General features: G+C 38.2%; 1 protein-coding gene across 4 annotated transcripts in view; it reads right to left on the bottom strand.

Moving 5' to 3' along the window:
- Nucleotides 1-17,512, bottom strand: part of NR5A2 (nuclear receptor subfamily 5 group A member 2) — an 88,371-nt gene that overhangs the window by 22,148 nt on the left and 48,711 nt on the right. For all 4 annotated transcript variants that reach the window (XM_005520908.3, XM_014250881.2, XM_014250882.2 and 1 more), the window contains 2 exons: nucleotides 15,955-16,074; nucleotides 5,241-5,388 (listed from right to left, as the gene is read on the bottom strand). In XM_005520908.3, coding sequence (XP_005520965.1) covers nucleotides 5,241-5,388; nucleotides 15,955-16,074 — 268 coding nt within the window. The remainder of the gene's footprint in view (nucleotides 1-5,240; nucleotides 5,389-15,954; nucleotides 16,075-17,512) is intronic.

The following is a 17,512-nucleotide window of genomic DNA, read 5'->3' as shown; positions in this document are numbered from 1 at the left end:
TTCATATGTGCAAATGGTGGGGCCTAGGACTTCAAATACCTCCTCCCATCTCAGTTCTGACACCTTATGGAGATTAAAAGCAAGGAAAGATTCCCTTCCTAATATCCCTCTTAACTTGCTAGTATTCCTCTCATTTTAACAGAAATGAGAATGGAGTGTTGCAGAACTAGATGAATTTCTGCTTAAGTAAGACTGTGGTTTGTTTAAAAACCAAGTTCTTTTTTGCTAGGGTTTTATTCTGCTGCTTAAGCAAGAGCCCATTGTTTGATGTCCACTACGATTAAATGTTTATTATTTTTACTGGACCCTGTTGTCTCACATTACGTGGGATGTGAGATCAATAGAGACTCTGCAATTATTTGTCAGTTGCATTGATAATCCTTCATTTCCCAGATGAAGTACATTTTTCTGTGTCCTGACAGTGATAAGGGAGCAGTACCACTCAGCTGCTGCCTAGTCCAGCATTTAGCTCCACAGCTGGAAAAGTGCCTGGACATGGGTCAAATGATGTCTAACTTTTTCCTACTGGCATTTCACTTTACAAACTGCTGTGATGGGAGTTTGAAAAATCATCCTTGCTGAGTTCACATAATAAAAACTAGCAGGACAAATGGGAAATTTTTTTTAAAGAGAAAAAAAAGGCTGATTTCAGGTGAAATGACCAGTCCATAAAGCTACTGGATGGTGAAAGGAAGATGACAGAAAATATCTCATTTGAGGCACTCATTTGGTTCTTCAAGCATCATTTAAATTTAGCCATTTATCAAATTTAATTGATGAAAATTTCTTTTGAATTTTGTTTTGTGATAAGAAGTGGATTTTGACTCCAGTGAAAAAATAAAATTCTCTTGGCTTTAGTGAGGTCAAAATTGCATCTCCCAGTGGAGCATATGAATCTATTTCAGCTCCAGGATTAGACAATTCAACAGCATATGTGAGGTGATTTGTTTGTTTTTGTTTATTTGTTTTATTTCTAATTCTGATTTATGACAAGGAGAGAGGAATTTCCAAACTAATGTCAAATGTGGTAGTGAAAATTCAAAGAGCTTGATAAACTGACACATTTGCTTTTTCTATCTGTAATTTTTCTTGATTCAAGCCAGCAGTTATTAAAGACAAATAATTTGTATTTAGTTTTTGGCCTACTTTTTGATAATGTCTACTGCAGCCTGTACTGGTTATATGCTATAGAAAAATTTGCTGTATTTTTACTCTGGGATTAGGGTAAAGAATTCACATTATCCTCAATTTAGCCAGCTTTCAGAAAGTTAGAGATGTTTATTGTATTTGGTGGTAAATCTGATAAATGATTGCAGAACAGTGTCATCAGCACCTTTCTCAAATGTTCGCATTCCATGTGTTGGACATGAGCTCATTGAGTAGTGTTAAAAGTAGGTTTAACACTCAAGTCAGTCAAAGATTTCTTTATTCTTTCCCATTTTTGCAATTTGTGCCTGGCCACTAACTTTCCATCAATGGTGTGACTACAGTTGCTGCATTATCATATCCTATCGTAACCGTATCATATTGGTTCTGCTTCATTGGAGGAAACCTGTCAAATGCAAGAAAGAAGTGGAGAAATCCATACTTGCATATCTCTTGAACTGCTCTTTTTTTTTTTTTATTCACCTGTGTTTAGACTGGAAAAAAAAATTGGCTGACATACCTGAGTTAAATTGTGGTTTGACATATGGATTATCTTCACTCCCTAAGGTGGAATTAAGGGGAGAATATCTCTATATGTGAAATCACAGAAACGATGCCCCAGAAAACAGGTAAGCTTGGGGTTTGCAGATATAATGTAAACATCAGTCAAAGAAGGGTTGGCAAGGGGAACTGCAATTGAAGACTTTTATGTACAAAGGTAAGAACTACTTATATGTAAAGCCATTTGCTTTTTGCAACTGAGAGAGGGAATTAAAAAATTATGTAGCTCTACATATTTAAATATTTGATAGCACCAAACTAAAGTGATATCACACTAAAGAGGCTATTTACCAAACTCTTCTGGCTTACTGAATAATAGCTGAATCAACTGTACCATTATGTAGTTGGCAGTATTGGTCAGAGGGTCCCAGCCAGAGCAGGTGGCCCTGGTAAAAGGACCTGAGCTCCTGCGCATGGGGTCCCACTCACCAAGGTGGGGCCATGCAGTCTGACTGCAGGAGGAGTTGTGCACTGCCAGCCACAACAGCTACATTTAATATGCATCTGGCTAAACCTCAGCAGCATCTTCTTTAGTGCTGCCAAAAATCAAAAGGATTTTCCTGTATAAATCCTTTGGACCTCCTCATGAGTAGATAACAATTACCTTTTTCATTTAAAATCTAGCAAGCAAAACTGATATAGTTTAATTCTATTTTGAAAAATTATTCTAAGTGCTTTGGGTTTTGAACATGGTTTTACTGGTACTTTACTAAGATAATCACTTCTGAAATGTTAAGAAAAAAGGCAGAGACCAAATTCTTTGCCCTAAAGGAAATTGCTGTCTTGTGGAGAGACAGACAGGATGGTACAGCCATGAATAACAAGCAGCTTTACAAGGCAGTCTCATATATATACAGTTATTAAAAAAAAACCAACTTCTTCTCAATAAATTAATTCTGTGGATTATTAATTTCATACTGCCTTTGAGAGGCTTTGTAGTAGACATTTCTTTTTCAATCAAGCACTAGACTAAAGAACAATAGTAAAAGGTTTTGTTGGCTTGGTTAACACTTCTATGAACATCCTCAGAAATGTAAAAAGGCTATGTCTTGCAACACTTTTTATTCCATTAAACATTACAGGGCCAGGTTGTCAACAGCTGAGGTTTTTGAAATTTCCTTTTTATTAAGTGGTACATTATTGGCATTAGGACCAGTTTTCTGTAGAGATGCCTAAGAGATACAGATATGTGCTAAATGCACCTAGATACTTAGGTACAATAATTACTCCCAGTTATTTATGTAGAATTGGATGCTTAGCTAGTTCTGACAGCCCTGCTGAATGCCTACCAGCATTGTTAGACACTTCAACGTCTTCTAAACATGGCTTGCTCTTAGGCTGTGAGGTGTCTTATTAATTTCAGCTACATGATTCATTTGTTCTTTTGGGCACAAACTTAAGTGCTTAGATGGAAAGTGTATCTGTGTTTTTCATTTCAATCTTGTTATCATTCTTGTTAAATATTTGCCTCTGTCCTGTGCGTCAAGTGGTAACATCTTTACCTTTTACTCTTTGCAGAGTCAGAGCTCTGACTATTAGTAAGTGGAATTCTGCAGTACGTTAAATAATGAACTAATTGATTTTAAAGGTGTCGGAGCTGTCTTTGCTTCATAACTTTTACGTGCAAGTTATGTGATTACAAGGTTCCTATTAGCAGCAAAACTAGCTCATTTTATAGTAGCATAAATGAGAGAAAAACTGGGTAATCTGGCTTGCTACAAGTCTGCAAGTTAGTCCTGCCAAGTACTTCAGAAGCTGAGCACAGTACCTGGCAGAATCAGAAGAGCTAGAGGTGTGAGAATGATTCCTAAATCAGTGCAAAGTACCAGAACAGCTGATGAAAATCATTAAATAAAAAAACCACCTAAATGTGAGAGTTTTTCAAATGCACTTCATTTATTCAGCTAATTTAAAATGTTTCTGAACTGACATGAATTCTCTAAATATTTTATCAGAAGAAAGCTACAGGCTTTATTTGTGCCACTGTATAATGACTGAAAAACCTACTTATTAGGAATTAGGAAATGTGAATTCTTGTTATCCATCAGATTAATTCATAAAACATAATTTCTGCAACAGATGGTTTGCTTTTGCTTCTCTGAATCTAAGATATTCAAGCAATGAAGCCCTGAATACAAAATGCTCATAGTTACCAAGGAAATCCATCATCTCTTCCTAGGATTCAAAATGGACATACCTCAGAATGATCCGTTCTGTTAGCATCATTCTTATTTCATTCTAATTTGTAAAAGAATTATTTTCTATCTTCTGCATGTTCTGTCCCCTGTACCTCTGAAATATTGGTCTTTTATGTTCCCTGCATTTAAAGGGAGCTTTACCTAAAATTTTCTCATACAGGTTCAAATTCTGTAACCTAGGAGGTTACAATCCCTAGGAAGGATATATTTAAGACTGTAATTGAGATCTGCAGTGATCAAAAGTGTCTCTTTTAGTCTACTTGCAATTGTATTACAATAATTTATTTTTAGAATTTTATACCTTTACAGATTTTGTTTAAACTGAAAATGAAAGGAAAGCATTACTAAATGTCACCACTGCTGATATCTTTCATAGTGTCCTTGGCTTCCCCAGTCACTCTCTTTGCAGACAAAAACACCTTTTCAGTAAAAGAGGAGGTTTTGCTATGGAGATATGGCTGGGTTGACCTTATTTATGTTTTTAGGTCTCTCCTTTCAGCTGTCTGCCAGAAAAAAAAATTCACTTGGGCAAAGTTCATCTAGACCAGCTTTACAACAAAGTGCAAACCTGAAACAGAGGACAGGCAGAAAAATCTCTCCCCATGAAGTCAATAGGAATCCATCTCCCTAAGATCTTTTTTATTCTTGGCACCAGTGATTTTTCTCAACTGATTTATTGGACAGGACTGGTTTAACTAATTTGTCTTGCATAGGTATCTTTCCCATTCTGTCCTCTCCACTAGTACAAAACAATCTTCCCTTTAAAGGTTATTTCATACCCAGCTCTGTCTTAAAGCTATTATAATTAATTTGCACTTTAGGAGTTCTTTTTACTTTTAAAAAACTATGAGATACATTCCTGATTTATGGGTTACAGTGTGACAGCCATCATATGTAAAGAAGATTGTTTATACTTACCACAGACGCCTTTGAATAAGAGGGAAATTTCAACCATATCCTCACTCCATGTGCTTTACAAAACTGTATTCAATATCATAGAAGAACATGGCAATCTGTATTTTCCATTGTTCTCTAGGATGTCTAATAGAATTTTATCCTTATACTGGAAAATTCAGTATTCACATACCAAAATACAGAAGGTTTATAATTCTTCATTAAATTCCATGTGTTTTAAGAATCATTTCCATGGAAACACACTTTTAATACTTATACATAATTTTCCTGCACCTGATAATTAAAAAATTATCCTCAGATTACTGTGAACTCCATTAAACATATTTCAAAATTATGTGTTTCATGAAAAATTGAAGAAAAGCAAAATATTTTCAATGTTTTTAGAAAAAACAAAAAGTATGAAGATTAGAGGGTACCTACCTAAACTAAACAGCACCAGGAATTTGAGACAGACAAATTCTCGTAGGTCAAACTGCAGCGAACGAAGCTTTGCTACCAGTTCTTGTGCATGGCTCATAAGATTATTGAGGGTGGCTCCAGCTTGGGATACTATTACGGAATAATCCACCTGTAAAAGAGAATTGTATTCCTGTCTTGTTGTCATGCCCACACTTTAGGATATTTCAAGCAATAATATACAACCAGGATACTCCTGGATATAGAAATCACTCTTAATTTAATGATATTATCAAGTCAAGATGATTTTATATATAAACCAATTTTAACCCAATGGTATATATTGGAAATAACATTAAACCATACATCTTAATGGTACATGACATCACTGTGAGTGCTGGTTTGTCTGTATTAGCTTTTTTAGAAGCTTTAAATATGAGAGCTGCTTATAACCCTGGTAGTTGTCCACATCTAAATTTGTTTTGTTCATTTGGTGTCTCCTGTTCTCACTGTAATCATATGATCCTGCGAAGAATGACTGACGCGGTGAGCTTTGTGCCTACCCTGGCTGTATTGCTTCAGAGGGACACAACAATATTAATGGGAAACAGTCCTGTGTCCAGAACTTGGCCAGAAACATCTATTCAGGCCCAGAAATGTCGGTGTATTCCCACAGGAAACAGAGGTATTGTGTGGGTGGTTGCTGCTCTCCTCAGCTACACAAAACCCCTGTATTTATTGGAGTTGATTTGAACTCACTTGTTCTGATAAATGCTGTCCTGCAGGGGAAGGAGGGTGGCAGGTGTGTGACAGCCCAGGTGCCCTTGCATTGTCCCCAGCAGTGACTGCAGTGCACAGAGCTCCTTCCTTGGGCTAGGGGGACAAGTGGTGCTGCTCTGGGCTCTGCTGGTCATGCTGCCTCTGGTTCTCAGGGCAGGCTGACCTGCCTGGAGCTTTCCTTGTATACAGAGATCCAACAGAAAGCTTGACTTAATACACTTATTAAAAAAGGGAATATTCACAAGCACAGGATACTTAAAGTCTGTCATTGCTGACTCATCCTCGGGTGATTCTTGAATCTTGGGCACCTCCCCAAGCCCGGCATGCTGAAACTGTTCTGGCTGATGCCACTCCTGTTGCGGGGATGTTTCCATGCAGGAGACTGCCCTGGCCCCTGCCACTCTGAAGGTGTCACTTTGTCACAGGATAGTGACCAGTGGGGAAGGGTACAGCCTGTGGGAATGCTGTGATGGGAAGGTGAAGGGAAGGGTGAGCAGGCTCCAGGGCAGGGCAATGGTTTGGTGTGGAGCAGGGTGTAACTGCTCTATCAGAACTGGGGTGACCTGAGCAGCAGCTTCAGCTTCAATGCTCAGCCCACTTTTCATCAGAGTGCTCAATGTCCCCTTCAAGTGCCACTGTCCCATGGAAATGGCCTGGTGAGTGTGCTGCTTGCTCCCCAGAGAACCACTCCTGGCCAACTGGCTGAGACCTAAAGGTTTCCTATAAAAAGTAGTTAAAGAATGGAGAGGTGTCACAACAGGAAACAAATCAATACTGCAAAATTTTGTTTTTCTACTCTCTGATCCCTTAAAATCTGTTTCTTTAAAAAAATTGTTAAGGAACATGTAGTTTAATTTTTTTAAAAATTATTTTATTTGAAAACTATTGAATTGATTTTGCTCAAGTATAAACAGCAGCAAAAAAAAATACTTTTAACCTCTCAAGATTTCAGTAAGGAAAGATAGAAAGATGACTAAAAGAAACTAAAATTAACTTTTCATGGTAATGACCTTAATATAATCAATAAATTACTGGCTTTTAATAAGTGATTTCATTTATATGTAGTCTTATTGCTTCCTATCAACTGACTGGAGGCAACTGCACAAGAAAAATGAGATTACATTTTTTGAATGGAGGTTAAGAATAACAACACTTTGCAGTGTTGGAGCATGGATTATGGATTATGCTGAAGTATCCTGTGAGGTAGGTTTTATTGCTCTTTTACACCTGGGGAAGCTTGAAGTAGTGACATTAAATTGCTTACTCAGAGCCAAAGAAATCTGTGGCTAAACTACGATCTGATCTTTGGAAACCCCAGCCTATCCATCTTTCAAAAACTACTTTCTAGTTCCTCTCTTATTTATTACTCTTTCTATAGATGCATTTATGCATATTTCTTTATGTATATATACGTATATAAATAAAAAGAATAAATGAAGCAACATACCTCAAATAATTTTTCTCAAAGATCAATTTATTTTCTACTTAATTTCCCTTTTGTAATTGTTAAGCCGGGGGGGGAAGCTCAAAATCCCTTACTGAGCTTCTAGTTTGTGGGGAAAATATGCTACTCACTTCATAATAAGAAGTTAAGATGTCTGAATGTCAAGAATATCAGTGGCCTTTGTGCAGCGATTATGCCATAATGGAAAAACCCAGTAGATGCCTGGATCTCCCAGCATCCCTCTACTGGAGAGCTCTCAGGCAACCTGCTCCTCTTTCAGGTGCATTTAATATTTGCAGCACCAGCAAATTTGTCTGGGAGGCAAGTCCTCATCTGCCACTCACCAGGAACAGGCTGTATTAAATTTTTATATTTATTGACATTTCATTACCATAATTGACTGCAGTTGGTTCTCTAGTAGAAGGCACAGGGCTGCCTCCTAAGCAGGAGAATTGGTCCCTTGAGTAGGATTTGCAATTAAAAACAACGCAGAATGGATTTTTTTTTTTAATTGTGTAAATATGATGAGTTGAATTTTCAGCTTTAACTAGAGAATAGTAGGTGTGCAGAAGGCTTTTTTCAAGAGTGAGCAAAATTATGAGTCAGTGGAAAGACGACCCCCAAAGGTGTCAATCAGTTTATACAAAAGCAACTGTGCATGAAAAAGCCTCAGTTAATGTCTATTCTGAAAAAGTGGTCACATTAAAGACTACACTGTTCTGCCTGCTTGGTCCTTTATGCAGAAATTGATGCTGAAGTGTGTATTAATTCTTTTACCTTCCAATTCATGATTAAAAGCACTTTTAAAAGAGAAAGATTAAACCAGCTTGGATTTTGTGCAGAATGCTTAATTGCATAGTCTTAGCATTTACTTTATATTGTACATTTTATTTAATATTGTATATTGATGCAAATGTTCTTGCATCCCAATTAATACTACTACATTTCACATTGATTTTGATGTTGAGGATGTTGTCTGGCATTTTTGAAAACAGCAGCTTTGTCAAAGCTTCCACATAAACCTAATTTGGAAGTAAAACAATGGGCTGAAGTTATGGCTGCACAAACAGAAGTGTGAATTCCTTCTGTACCCTGGTCTAAATAAATGCTATGGCTGAAGGCCAAAAATAAAGGGAGCACCTGTGGTTTTTTGTTTTACAAATGTGTTTCATGGTAATTAAAGATTTTTGAAGACAAGTTCCTGGTTTTACTGGGCTCAGATAGTAACTTTTCTGGTGGAATCAGGTGGTGGCTTCTGGTATTAACTCTTCTGTATGCTCACGAAACAGTGTAACACTTAATGGTGGAATTAAGTTTCTTTTTCTTCTAAAATTAAGGAGTGCTTGATTTCTAGAATATGACTATGGTATCATGGGGAAATATTATGTGGAACTTCACCATCCCTTTCAATGCTTCAGCAAGCTTGAAATAATCTTCAGAATATGATTAGAGTGATTTTACTTGTTGATGGCATTGTCAGGTACTGACTATCCCTGTATGCCATTCCTTTCATCCAGACAGGACCTGAACAAGTAAGGAATAAGGCTCCTGCTGGGGCTCTATTCAGTATAATCTAGCAGACTAAGGCAGTTCAAGTTAATAAAAGATTGATTTCGTACTGGATTTAGTAAATTAGACTACTGTGAGTTTGGGGTCCGAAGGCAGAGGCAGTGGGTGCCCAGGTGCAGCAAAGGGAGCATACTGCTCCACCTGCTCTACGGGGTGCAACCCTGGCCAGCACCTCTGGCTGCTGGGGGCTGCTCCTCTGGTGCCCTCTCCTCAGCTACAAACAGCACTGAAAGCCTGGGCTGGCCCACACTAACCTGCCCTGGGTCTCTGAGCCCTGACCCTGCTCAAGTAGATGCTCAGTGGGTGGATGAGTCTCATCTCAGAAGCATGCGTTCAGTATATAGCAAAGAAGCCCTTTTACTATTGCAATCTTTCCACTGTTTCCTAGATACAGATTTCAGAGGAAACTGCAGTGGTTATTAATGGTTATTATAATTTTGAGCTTTTCATGTAATTATTCCATTAAGAAACAACATTTCTGTTACATTTCTGAGCAAATGAACATGGAAAACATTTTGAGGAGGTGCCTACATAGAAAAATTTAGGAGGTTTCAGAATGGACAAAACCGACAGATATGCTTGTATCTGTTGGTTATCGGGTTTGGATATATTAATTAAAATTGTGTTGACTTATGCAGCATAAGATGCTTGTCATTTTAATGTGAGACACAATAATAGAAGATAATGAATTAAGTTGCCAGTGGCCCTTTCCCCTAGGATGATGTTACGGTGCTTGATAATTAACTATAATATGCAAATAGTAACACTCCAAAGTACTGCAGAGTACAATAGAATCCATTTCTTTACCAAAGTATTATAATATACTTTTGTGAGGTTTTTTATATCAGGATGAGATTATATGAAATCGCTGCCGAGTTTGATATACAGTAAAGTTCATCAGAAGGCAAAGAATCACTGGAAAAAAATTTGTGAATGTCTGGGTAACATCTCACAAGGCTGTGCTAACTCAACTGCTTCCTCAGGAGCTTTGAACCATGTAAATTCATTCCCCCTTAAGACCCTCTTATTGTACACAAATTTTTGCCCTACTGTTTTAAATCCTTTCCCACCAATGAGTAGTCAAGACTGGATGTGCTCACCTTGGATCCCATCACTATCACTCTTCCAACAAGCAGTTGAGACAGACTCATGTGGTGTTTTCTTCAAACTGAGTTTCTGAACATCTTGTCTTTCATTCTGGGCAAGCTTAAAATCAGCTATGGGATTTTACATGAGTTTATTCTGACAGATTAGTTCACTAGCATAGGACTGGTTTGGAGACTAACAGGCATGAAGAACTTCTGCCAGACTCCAGGCAAATAACTTGTTTTCTTTATGGGAGCCATGTGTACAAAACACAAAAGAAATGTGTTTCCCATGAAGACAACAGAGTTAGCTGTTAGGTGTGGGAAATGGAAGAGTTCTGGTATGGAAGGATTCATGTCAGGTGCTGTCTCCATGAACTTTAACTGGAAATAGGATTTTAGACTTAAAAGCATAGTGTTATGATGGTTTCATGGCAACACAGCAAAGCACATGTGAATTGGGATCAGGTTGTTCACAAGTATGTCTGTAGCTAGTTCAAAGGCTCAAAATATATAACAAATATTTGGACAAACCTGAATTCAGGGCACTTCATGGTTATAACTGAATTTTGATGTGTTTTACCTGCTGAACTGAGCACATCTAGTTCATCCCCAAGGACCAGCCAGCATAATATCTTCATATCTTCATAAGGCATGAGGTCCTTTCAACTACTACCACAACTTTACTACTTTCCTTTAGGCAGAAACCAAAACCACTAGAGTAAGGAACTGTACAAAGAAGCAAATACTATACTGACTAGTGAAATAATGATTGCTTGACCTCATTTGTATCCACCTTGAATCAATTCCTTTGTTTATTTGCTGATGTAAGGGCTTCTAGATTTGGCCCTCAAATGCCAATACCCCTTTTGTGCCTACTACAATTATGAAGCCTCACTGACTACAACACAAATCTAATGGGAAAAAGATACTTACTAATTTCCAGAAACATAAGAAGTAATAGGTTTCCACTAGATATCCATGAGCTTTCTATACCTATGACTTGTGGATGTCCTTTGCGGTCACTCCTCTAACACTCTTGTACTTTTGTACTCCAGTGATACTTCTGCAAGGGTGATCTTTCTTGACAACACCATCAAGAGCTCATGCTCTTTCTCTGGTGCTGTGCTTTAGAATACAAGTCCAGGTGTAAACATACACTTTTGTGATGACTTCAACTAAATCAATAGTTTCAAGAATCTAAAAAAAAAATCTGTGATTTAGACACATTTTTGGATGGCCTTTTTAGTTGGAAAGGCTTTGGCCAAGCTCAGCAGAGGGAATATTTGGCAACAATGAGTAGAGTGTAAGCATGAACAAAAGGAGCAGATGAGGCTACAAGTCACATGTTGTATGTGCTTTGACTGTTGCAGGAAAATGCACAGGCAACAATATTCTGTGCAGAGTTTTAGCATCTACCTTATGTGTGGTGGCAGTGTATTGCTTGTGTAGAAGATACAAGAGGAAAGTGGTCAGGTTGGCAGAATTAAAATTCTATATTTAGGAATGGTCTGTTAAAATTACATGCTGCATGGCAAGCCTACAAAACTCAGCATGTGGAGAGCATATTTGCAATGATTTACAATTAACCACCACATTGCAAATCACTCCTTAGCTGTTTTCTATTATGAAATTTTGAGAGTTGTAAAATGCACTTGTGCTACTTTATTTCCTTTTGAAATGGTAATTGCTACTGCTGAGGGGCAGTACTTAGTGCAGAAAATGAAGTGTGTAGCACAGGGAGGAACTAGCTTCTGAGGAACTGCTGAGGAATTGTAATGATCTGAAAGAAGTGCTTTCTTGAAACACATATTCACAAAAGAGCTTAATTTATGAAACCCCAAATAAATAACAAAATAAAATAAAACACAGTCTCTTTTTGTACAAGGGCCAAAGCTTACTAGTTTGTTGCTGACTGCACTTTTTCCCCATCAACGTGGGAACAGTGGATTGACACTGAGTAATACCCCATAAGCCAGTGGCTTGAGAGAAATGCAGATATGGAAATGTGATAGGAGTGCCCTAAAGTAATGGGTTTTGAGCCAGTGTGTTTGAAAATAAGTGTTCTTCTAACTACTAGCCCATTTTAGATACTTAGTACAGAACTGACAGTGGTACTGCCCTGGGGACCTGGATAAATTTTGGCTTTTGTGTCTGAGGAACAGAGGCTGTGCAGTCTAAGTGGAGAGAGAAGGTATGTTCTAATTAAGTGATGGTAAGTTCCCCCTTTACAGCTTCCACCTTGATGGTGATTGTAAAAAGGACTGTGTTTATGAGTAGCTTTTATGGAGGGATATATTAAGGAAAGCGAGGAGTAAGGCTTCTCAGGTCTTAAATTTGCTAACTTGTGACAATAAGCTTGATCTCTCAGGTAATAAAGTTGGCAATCTAGCTCAGGTCCTCAGTTTAAAGTTATTATCTTTGAAAGCCAGATGATTGACTGTAATTTTGCTCATAGTGCTTTGTTGGTAGCAGAAATAAAAACATCTACAGCACTTTTCATCAGAAGTGTCAGAGTGCTTTCCACACCTTAATCAACTAATTTTTATGAAATGGTGGCATGGTTTTCCCCTGTCTCTTCTGTGGGAACTGAAAGGATCAGGACAGTAATCAGAAAGCATGCAGGAATGATGCACTAGCAAAGACTCATAATGCCCAGGTCTAGAAGTGAGGCTTCCCAGAATTATTTTACAGAGGATACAGACACAGTTGTAATTGTCCTATCATAAATACATTTGAACAGATGAGCGCAGCAGTCTGAGTCAATGATGGTCCATTTTGACACTTAGGAAAAGAGATATTGGATCAACTTGTCTATAAAAGTAACTCACTACTGAGAAGGGATGTGCAAAAGCTGTGCACAGCAGCTGAAGCCAGGAATGGCTCAGGATAGGTAATGCAGAAATACCATCCATGTCCATGTCCACTGCCATGGAGTGATAATGTTAAAAAAGGGTTCAGCTGTAGTTGAAACTTGCAAGGGATGTTGAATTGCTAGTCTGAGATAAACCAGGAAAATGTGGGATTGCAGCTGGATTCAGATGGTGATTTTGTGGCAGCAAGCACAGACCAGGCTGAGGTTCTCAGTGCCACCTTTGCTTCAGTCTTTCCTAACAAGATCTCCTGGGCTCTGTGCATTGCATGAGGGCTCAGGGAGGAAGGAGGAGAGTGATGAGCACTGGGTGTAAGCTGGAAAAAAAAAAAAGATTTCACAGGAGAACTGCGTAAAAACTTTCTACCCATGGAGATAGGCAGTGGTACTGGCTGCACACAGATGTTTTGCAGTTTCCATCCTTGGATGTTCTCAAAGCCCAACAGGACAAAGCCCTGAGAAACCTGGTTTGAGCAGGGGATTGGACTGGTGAATCCTTAGAATTCCTTCCAGCTTGGATTATCCTGTGATTTTAAGATGTGTAGCTCTGGCAATTCTAGATATTTTAAAATTTCTGCTTAGCTCACTCAGCCTTGTCCATCTAAATAAAAGGATTTCTTCAAGGAATGATTTTTACCCATGAAAATAATCTGAAAAGATGCTGGTTTAAAGTAAATACTTTTGATGCAGAAATTGCATACAAGTCATGTAGTGGCACAGCACTGGCAGTGCTGCAACACCTGGACTACCAGCAGCAGCATTTGTGTGAAACGTGTGCCATGCACAGCCCAGAGGGGGCAGGCACCTGCTCCTGGAAGCAATCTGGCTTCTCACTGAGGATCCAGTGGGGCCAGAGCTGAGTGAAACTGGGACAAAATGGGCGTTATAGGGAGATTTCAGAAACAGCAGCCAGAGACTCTGTAATTCAGGTCTAGTGCCTCCCTGTTTCTCAAAGAGAATCTGTGATACATCCATGGGAGTATGTTCTGCAGCTGTTAGGAATTGTGAAATGGGAAAAAGGACTGACTGTAGAGTTCTTGTTGCTGTTGTAGTGATATTACTCCTGCTCTCAGCCTAAGTGCAAAGAGGCAAGTAAAGAAAGTGATGGGAGACTCTGGGGGTGCTTGCACCAACTTCAAAATGACAAATTTTGGCATGGGAAAGGGAAATTGAATTTAAAGGATGTATTAAAACTAGTTTACAAGCATAATAAAAAATGAATGCAGTCATTTAAATGCTGGCAATATAGCCAGGTTTTAACCTAGTTGGAGACTGCCTGGAAATGCACAGCTTCCCAGGCCAGCTGCTGATTTGCAAGCAGCACATTTAATAAGCATCCTGCTACCTGTTGTCCAGCAGTGAAGAAACGCTCTGCTTTGCCTTGAGATCATGTACAACTGGGGTTTTTATTTTCAAGAAAAGATAAAAGTGGTTAATGAGGTAAAAATTATTACTGTAGGAAAATGGGGACAATGGCTAGAATTTAAGGGTAGTTAGATGCCTCTAATGATTTCAGTGGGACTTAGGCACTCAGAACCCTTAAAACAGTGCTAATCACATAACAAAGGAGACACTAATTTAGCAGTTCTCTCAGGAACAGAAACCTGTCAATATACTTATAGCTTTATAAACAAGCATCCTGTGTGGTAAATGCAATAATTTCCAGTAAAATTGTCTGTCTTGCAGAGCATGAAATGGAAAGGGAATCAGTTGTTTTCTTAATGGTATCAATATAATTCAAGAGTAATGCAACTAAACTAACTTTTGCTAATATAATTAGGGAGTACAATGATATCTGAGATAGGTTAGTGACTTTCCATGAAGTGCAGGTGCCAGTTCCATAGCTAGAATTTGAGTTTTCCCAGTTCCTTTCTTGAACAGGTCAATCATTTCTCCCTTCTACTGTAGACATCTTAGAAAACAGAAAAATCAGAATCCTTCTTATTCTTACAAACATTTGTTTTTAGTGTTAAGAAATGGCTGCAGCTTTAAAATTATAGGTAGAGCTGTAAGCAGATTCCACAACATGCAGACACAAATGGTGTATCACAGGAAGAGGAGCTCTTTCCCATGTGTGTATAAATTGAGGCAGTTTGCAGCTACTTAAATGCCAAAGAGCCATCATTTGTTTTCACTTCAAGTCAGAAACATAATGTACAGACACTCTTTGCTTTTCTTTGATACTCTCACTCTTTTTTTTTCTTTTCTTTTTTTTTTTTTTCTGTTAAAAGCAGAATAACAATCTTAGGAACAAAGTTCCTTGTTTTACTGTCAAGATTGTTGTGCTTTGGAAAGCATAATGGAGACAAAACTTTCTATTTTGTGTTTTCTCACAGTTATCCTAGTATTTACTACTATAGTATTTACTATAGCTCTTGCATTTTGGGAGATCCATGTATCTGACACATGAAAAAATTACCCCTGGATAGCTGTGCAGAAACTGCAGGGTGCACACCCTGAGACAGTACCTGCTTTTATAGCCTATGGACAGAATAATTTTCCTGCGATTAGATGTCTCAGCTGCCGAGTTTCTCACATGTGTGCATATGTCTCTAAAAGCGAGGTATTTCTGAGGTAGTAATTAGCAGATTCTCTAGATTTCTGTCCCAGACAGTGTTTCTTTTCAGTAAATCACAATTCTGAAAGGAAGAAAAACTATACTTGCTTAAACCTAAACCATCAGGTTTGGGAGTGCTGTTGTCAGAAACCGCTTTAGCCCCAAGGAAATACTACGTGAGAAAAACTTCTCATCTGCTGTTTTTCAATTACTGAAGTATTTGAAAAGCAAAGTGTTTATGATTATATTTGCTTTTTTAGGTTTATCTGTAATCAGCAGACTAGAAATAGAGTGCACAAGTTATTTTACCTACAGTACTTGCAGAGGATCTCTGAGAACACAGGAGTGCTTCTGACCTAGTAAAACTCCTGGTATTTTGAAAATTTTTATAAAAACAAGACACGACTATTTCTCTCAGACCATATACTCACTTGTTGGCCAGTAACCAGAAGGATGGACCCTTCTTTCCCATGTACCACTTGCCGGTAAATGTGATCTAGAATTAAGAGTTCGCTCCAGCAGTTCTGAAGCAACTTCATTTGGTCATCAACCTGTAAAGGAAACACAAACATTGGTGACATCACTCCGAGAGTAAGTCTGACATCACACTAGGGAGGCAGTCCTCCTTCCCACAGCTGGCTGACATCAAGAGAACAGAAATGCTGTCTAGAATTATTCATGCCCAAAATTGCTGTTTGCAGTTGAATAAACAGAACACTGCTGTGGCCTTTATCCGTAAAATGTATAGAATATTTACTCCTGATTAGATTCTAGGAAAGCATAACTATGGCATAGTTATGCAAACTTTCTCCTATTCCCCATCTTGGAACCTCAGCTTCTGGAATAATAAGGAATCTCCAGAAGGGTTATTTCTTCTACAGGCCCAAGTCAGAGACAGGTCCCTTGCAAATGAAAATGTGAAGAGAGGTTAAGAAACTCTCTAAAAATGTCTGTGGTGCTATGAAAAGAGAACACTTCCTAATGAACTGAAGCTGAGCAACTTTGGGTGTTATTGGTAGGGCAAGAAAGGCAATTCACAAGTCAGTGGTGAACAGTGAAACACATCCCTGAGTGGATTTGGGAGCAGAACGAACATACTGGGCACCCAGTACCAGAAACCTCCATTAAGATTTTCTGAAGTTATTTGGGACCTATGTCTTAGAGGACAATGAAATTTATCCCTAAACTGACTCTAAATGCAACTGAATTGCATTCAGTCTTCTTCACTTAAAGACTGAAAAATAATTAGATTTTCATGGAAATGGGAGGGAAAAAAAATCACAAATTAGTGGAAGGTAGACTATGAAATTAAGTCATGGTAAGCATCAATATCCTCTGAACCTATTCTTACTGAGCTTCCTTATTTCTTTTTAAAATCAGTGTCTTTGCCCTGAAAGAGTTGAGAGGTGCATACATTAGCCTTGCTACAGTTCAGAGTGGTAATAGCACCTATGTAGTTGAAAGGACTCTAAGAACCTGCATAGATAGCAATTGCTGAACAGATTAAAATGGCTATAAATGCTATAAATCTCATTTCAACTTCTTTAAAACTAGATTTTGTCATACACAGGAAACCACACTACAAGGAGTAATCCTGCATAAGCTGAATTAGATAATGCAGTAGATGTTTTCAAGTTCTATCAAATATTGATAAATATAAAATATTTGATAAAACCTAATGAATTTTAGAACTTTATTCTGTCAGGCTTGTTTTCTAGTTCTGTAGCAGAGAAGGGAGTAACATTTCTTGCTAATAGATTTTTGTAATATCACCTGTGAAAGTTACTTGCTATTATCTCCCTCTTTCCAGTCACTTGCCACATAGCTCAGACTTTTAACATCTGAAACATTGAAATCTTTGCTTCTTCCTTTTGTCTTAACTTCCCTTCACCTTTCAAAGGCACAAGAGGCTGTGTGCAGCCATTCATGTTTTCCCACACAGACACAGAACAAGGCTGATTTGATATTAAAAATCTCTTCCCCTGCCCA

Source organism: Pseudopodoces humilis, chromosome 10, assembly GCF_049639895.1.
Source record: "Pseudopodoces humilis isolate 2021_Gansu_Grassland_sample_001 chromosome 10, ASM4963989v1, whole genome shotgun sequence".
In the NCBI taxonomy this organism is placed as follows: Eukaryota; Metazoa; Chordata; class Aves; order Passeriformes; family Paridae; genus Pseudopodoces; species Pseudopodoces humilis.
The sequence above is the reverse complement of the archived record's forward strand: the minus strand, read 5'-3'. Positions and strand labels throughout refer to the sequence as shown.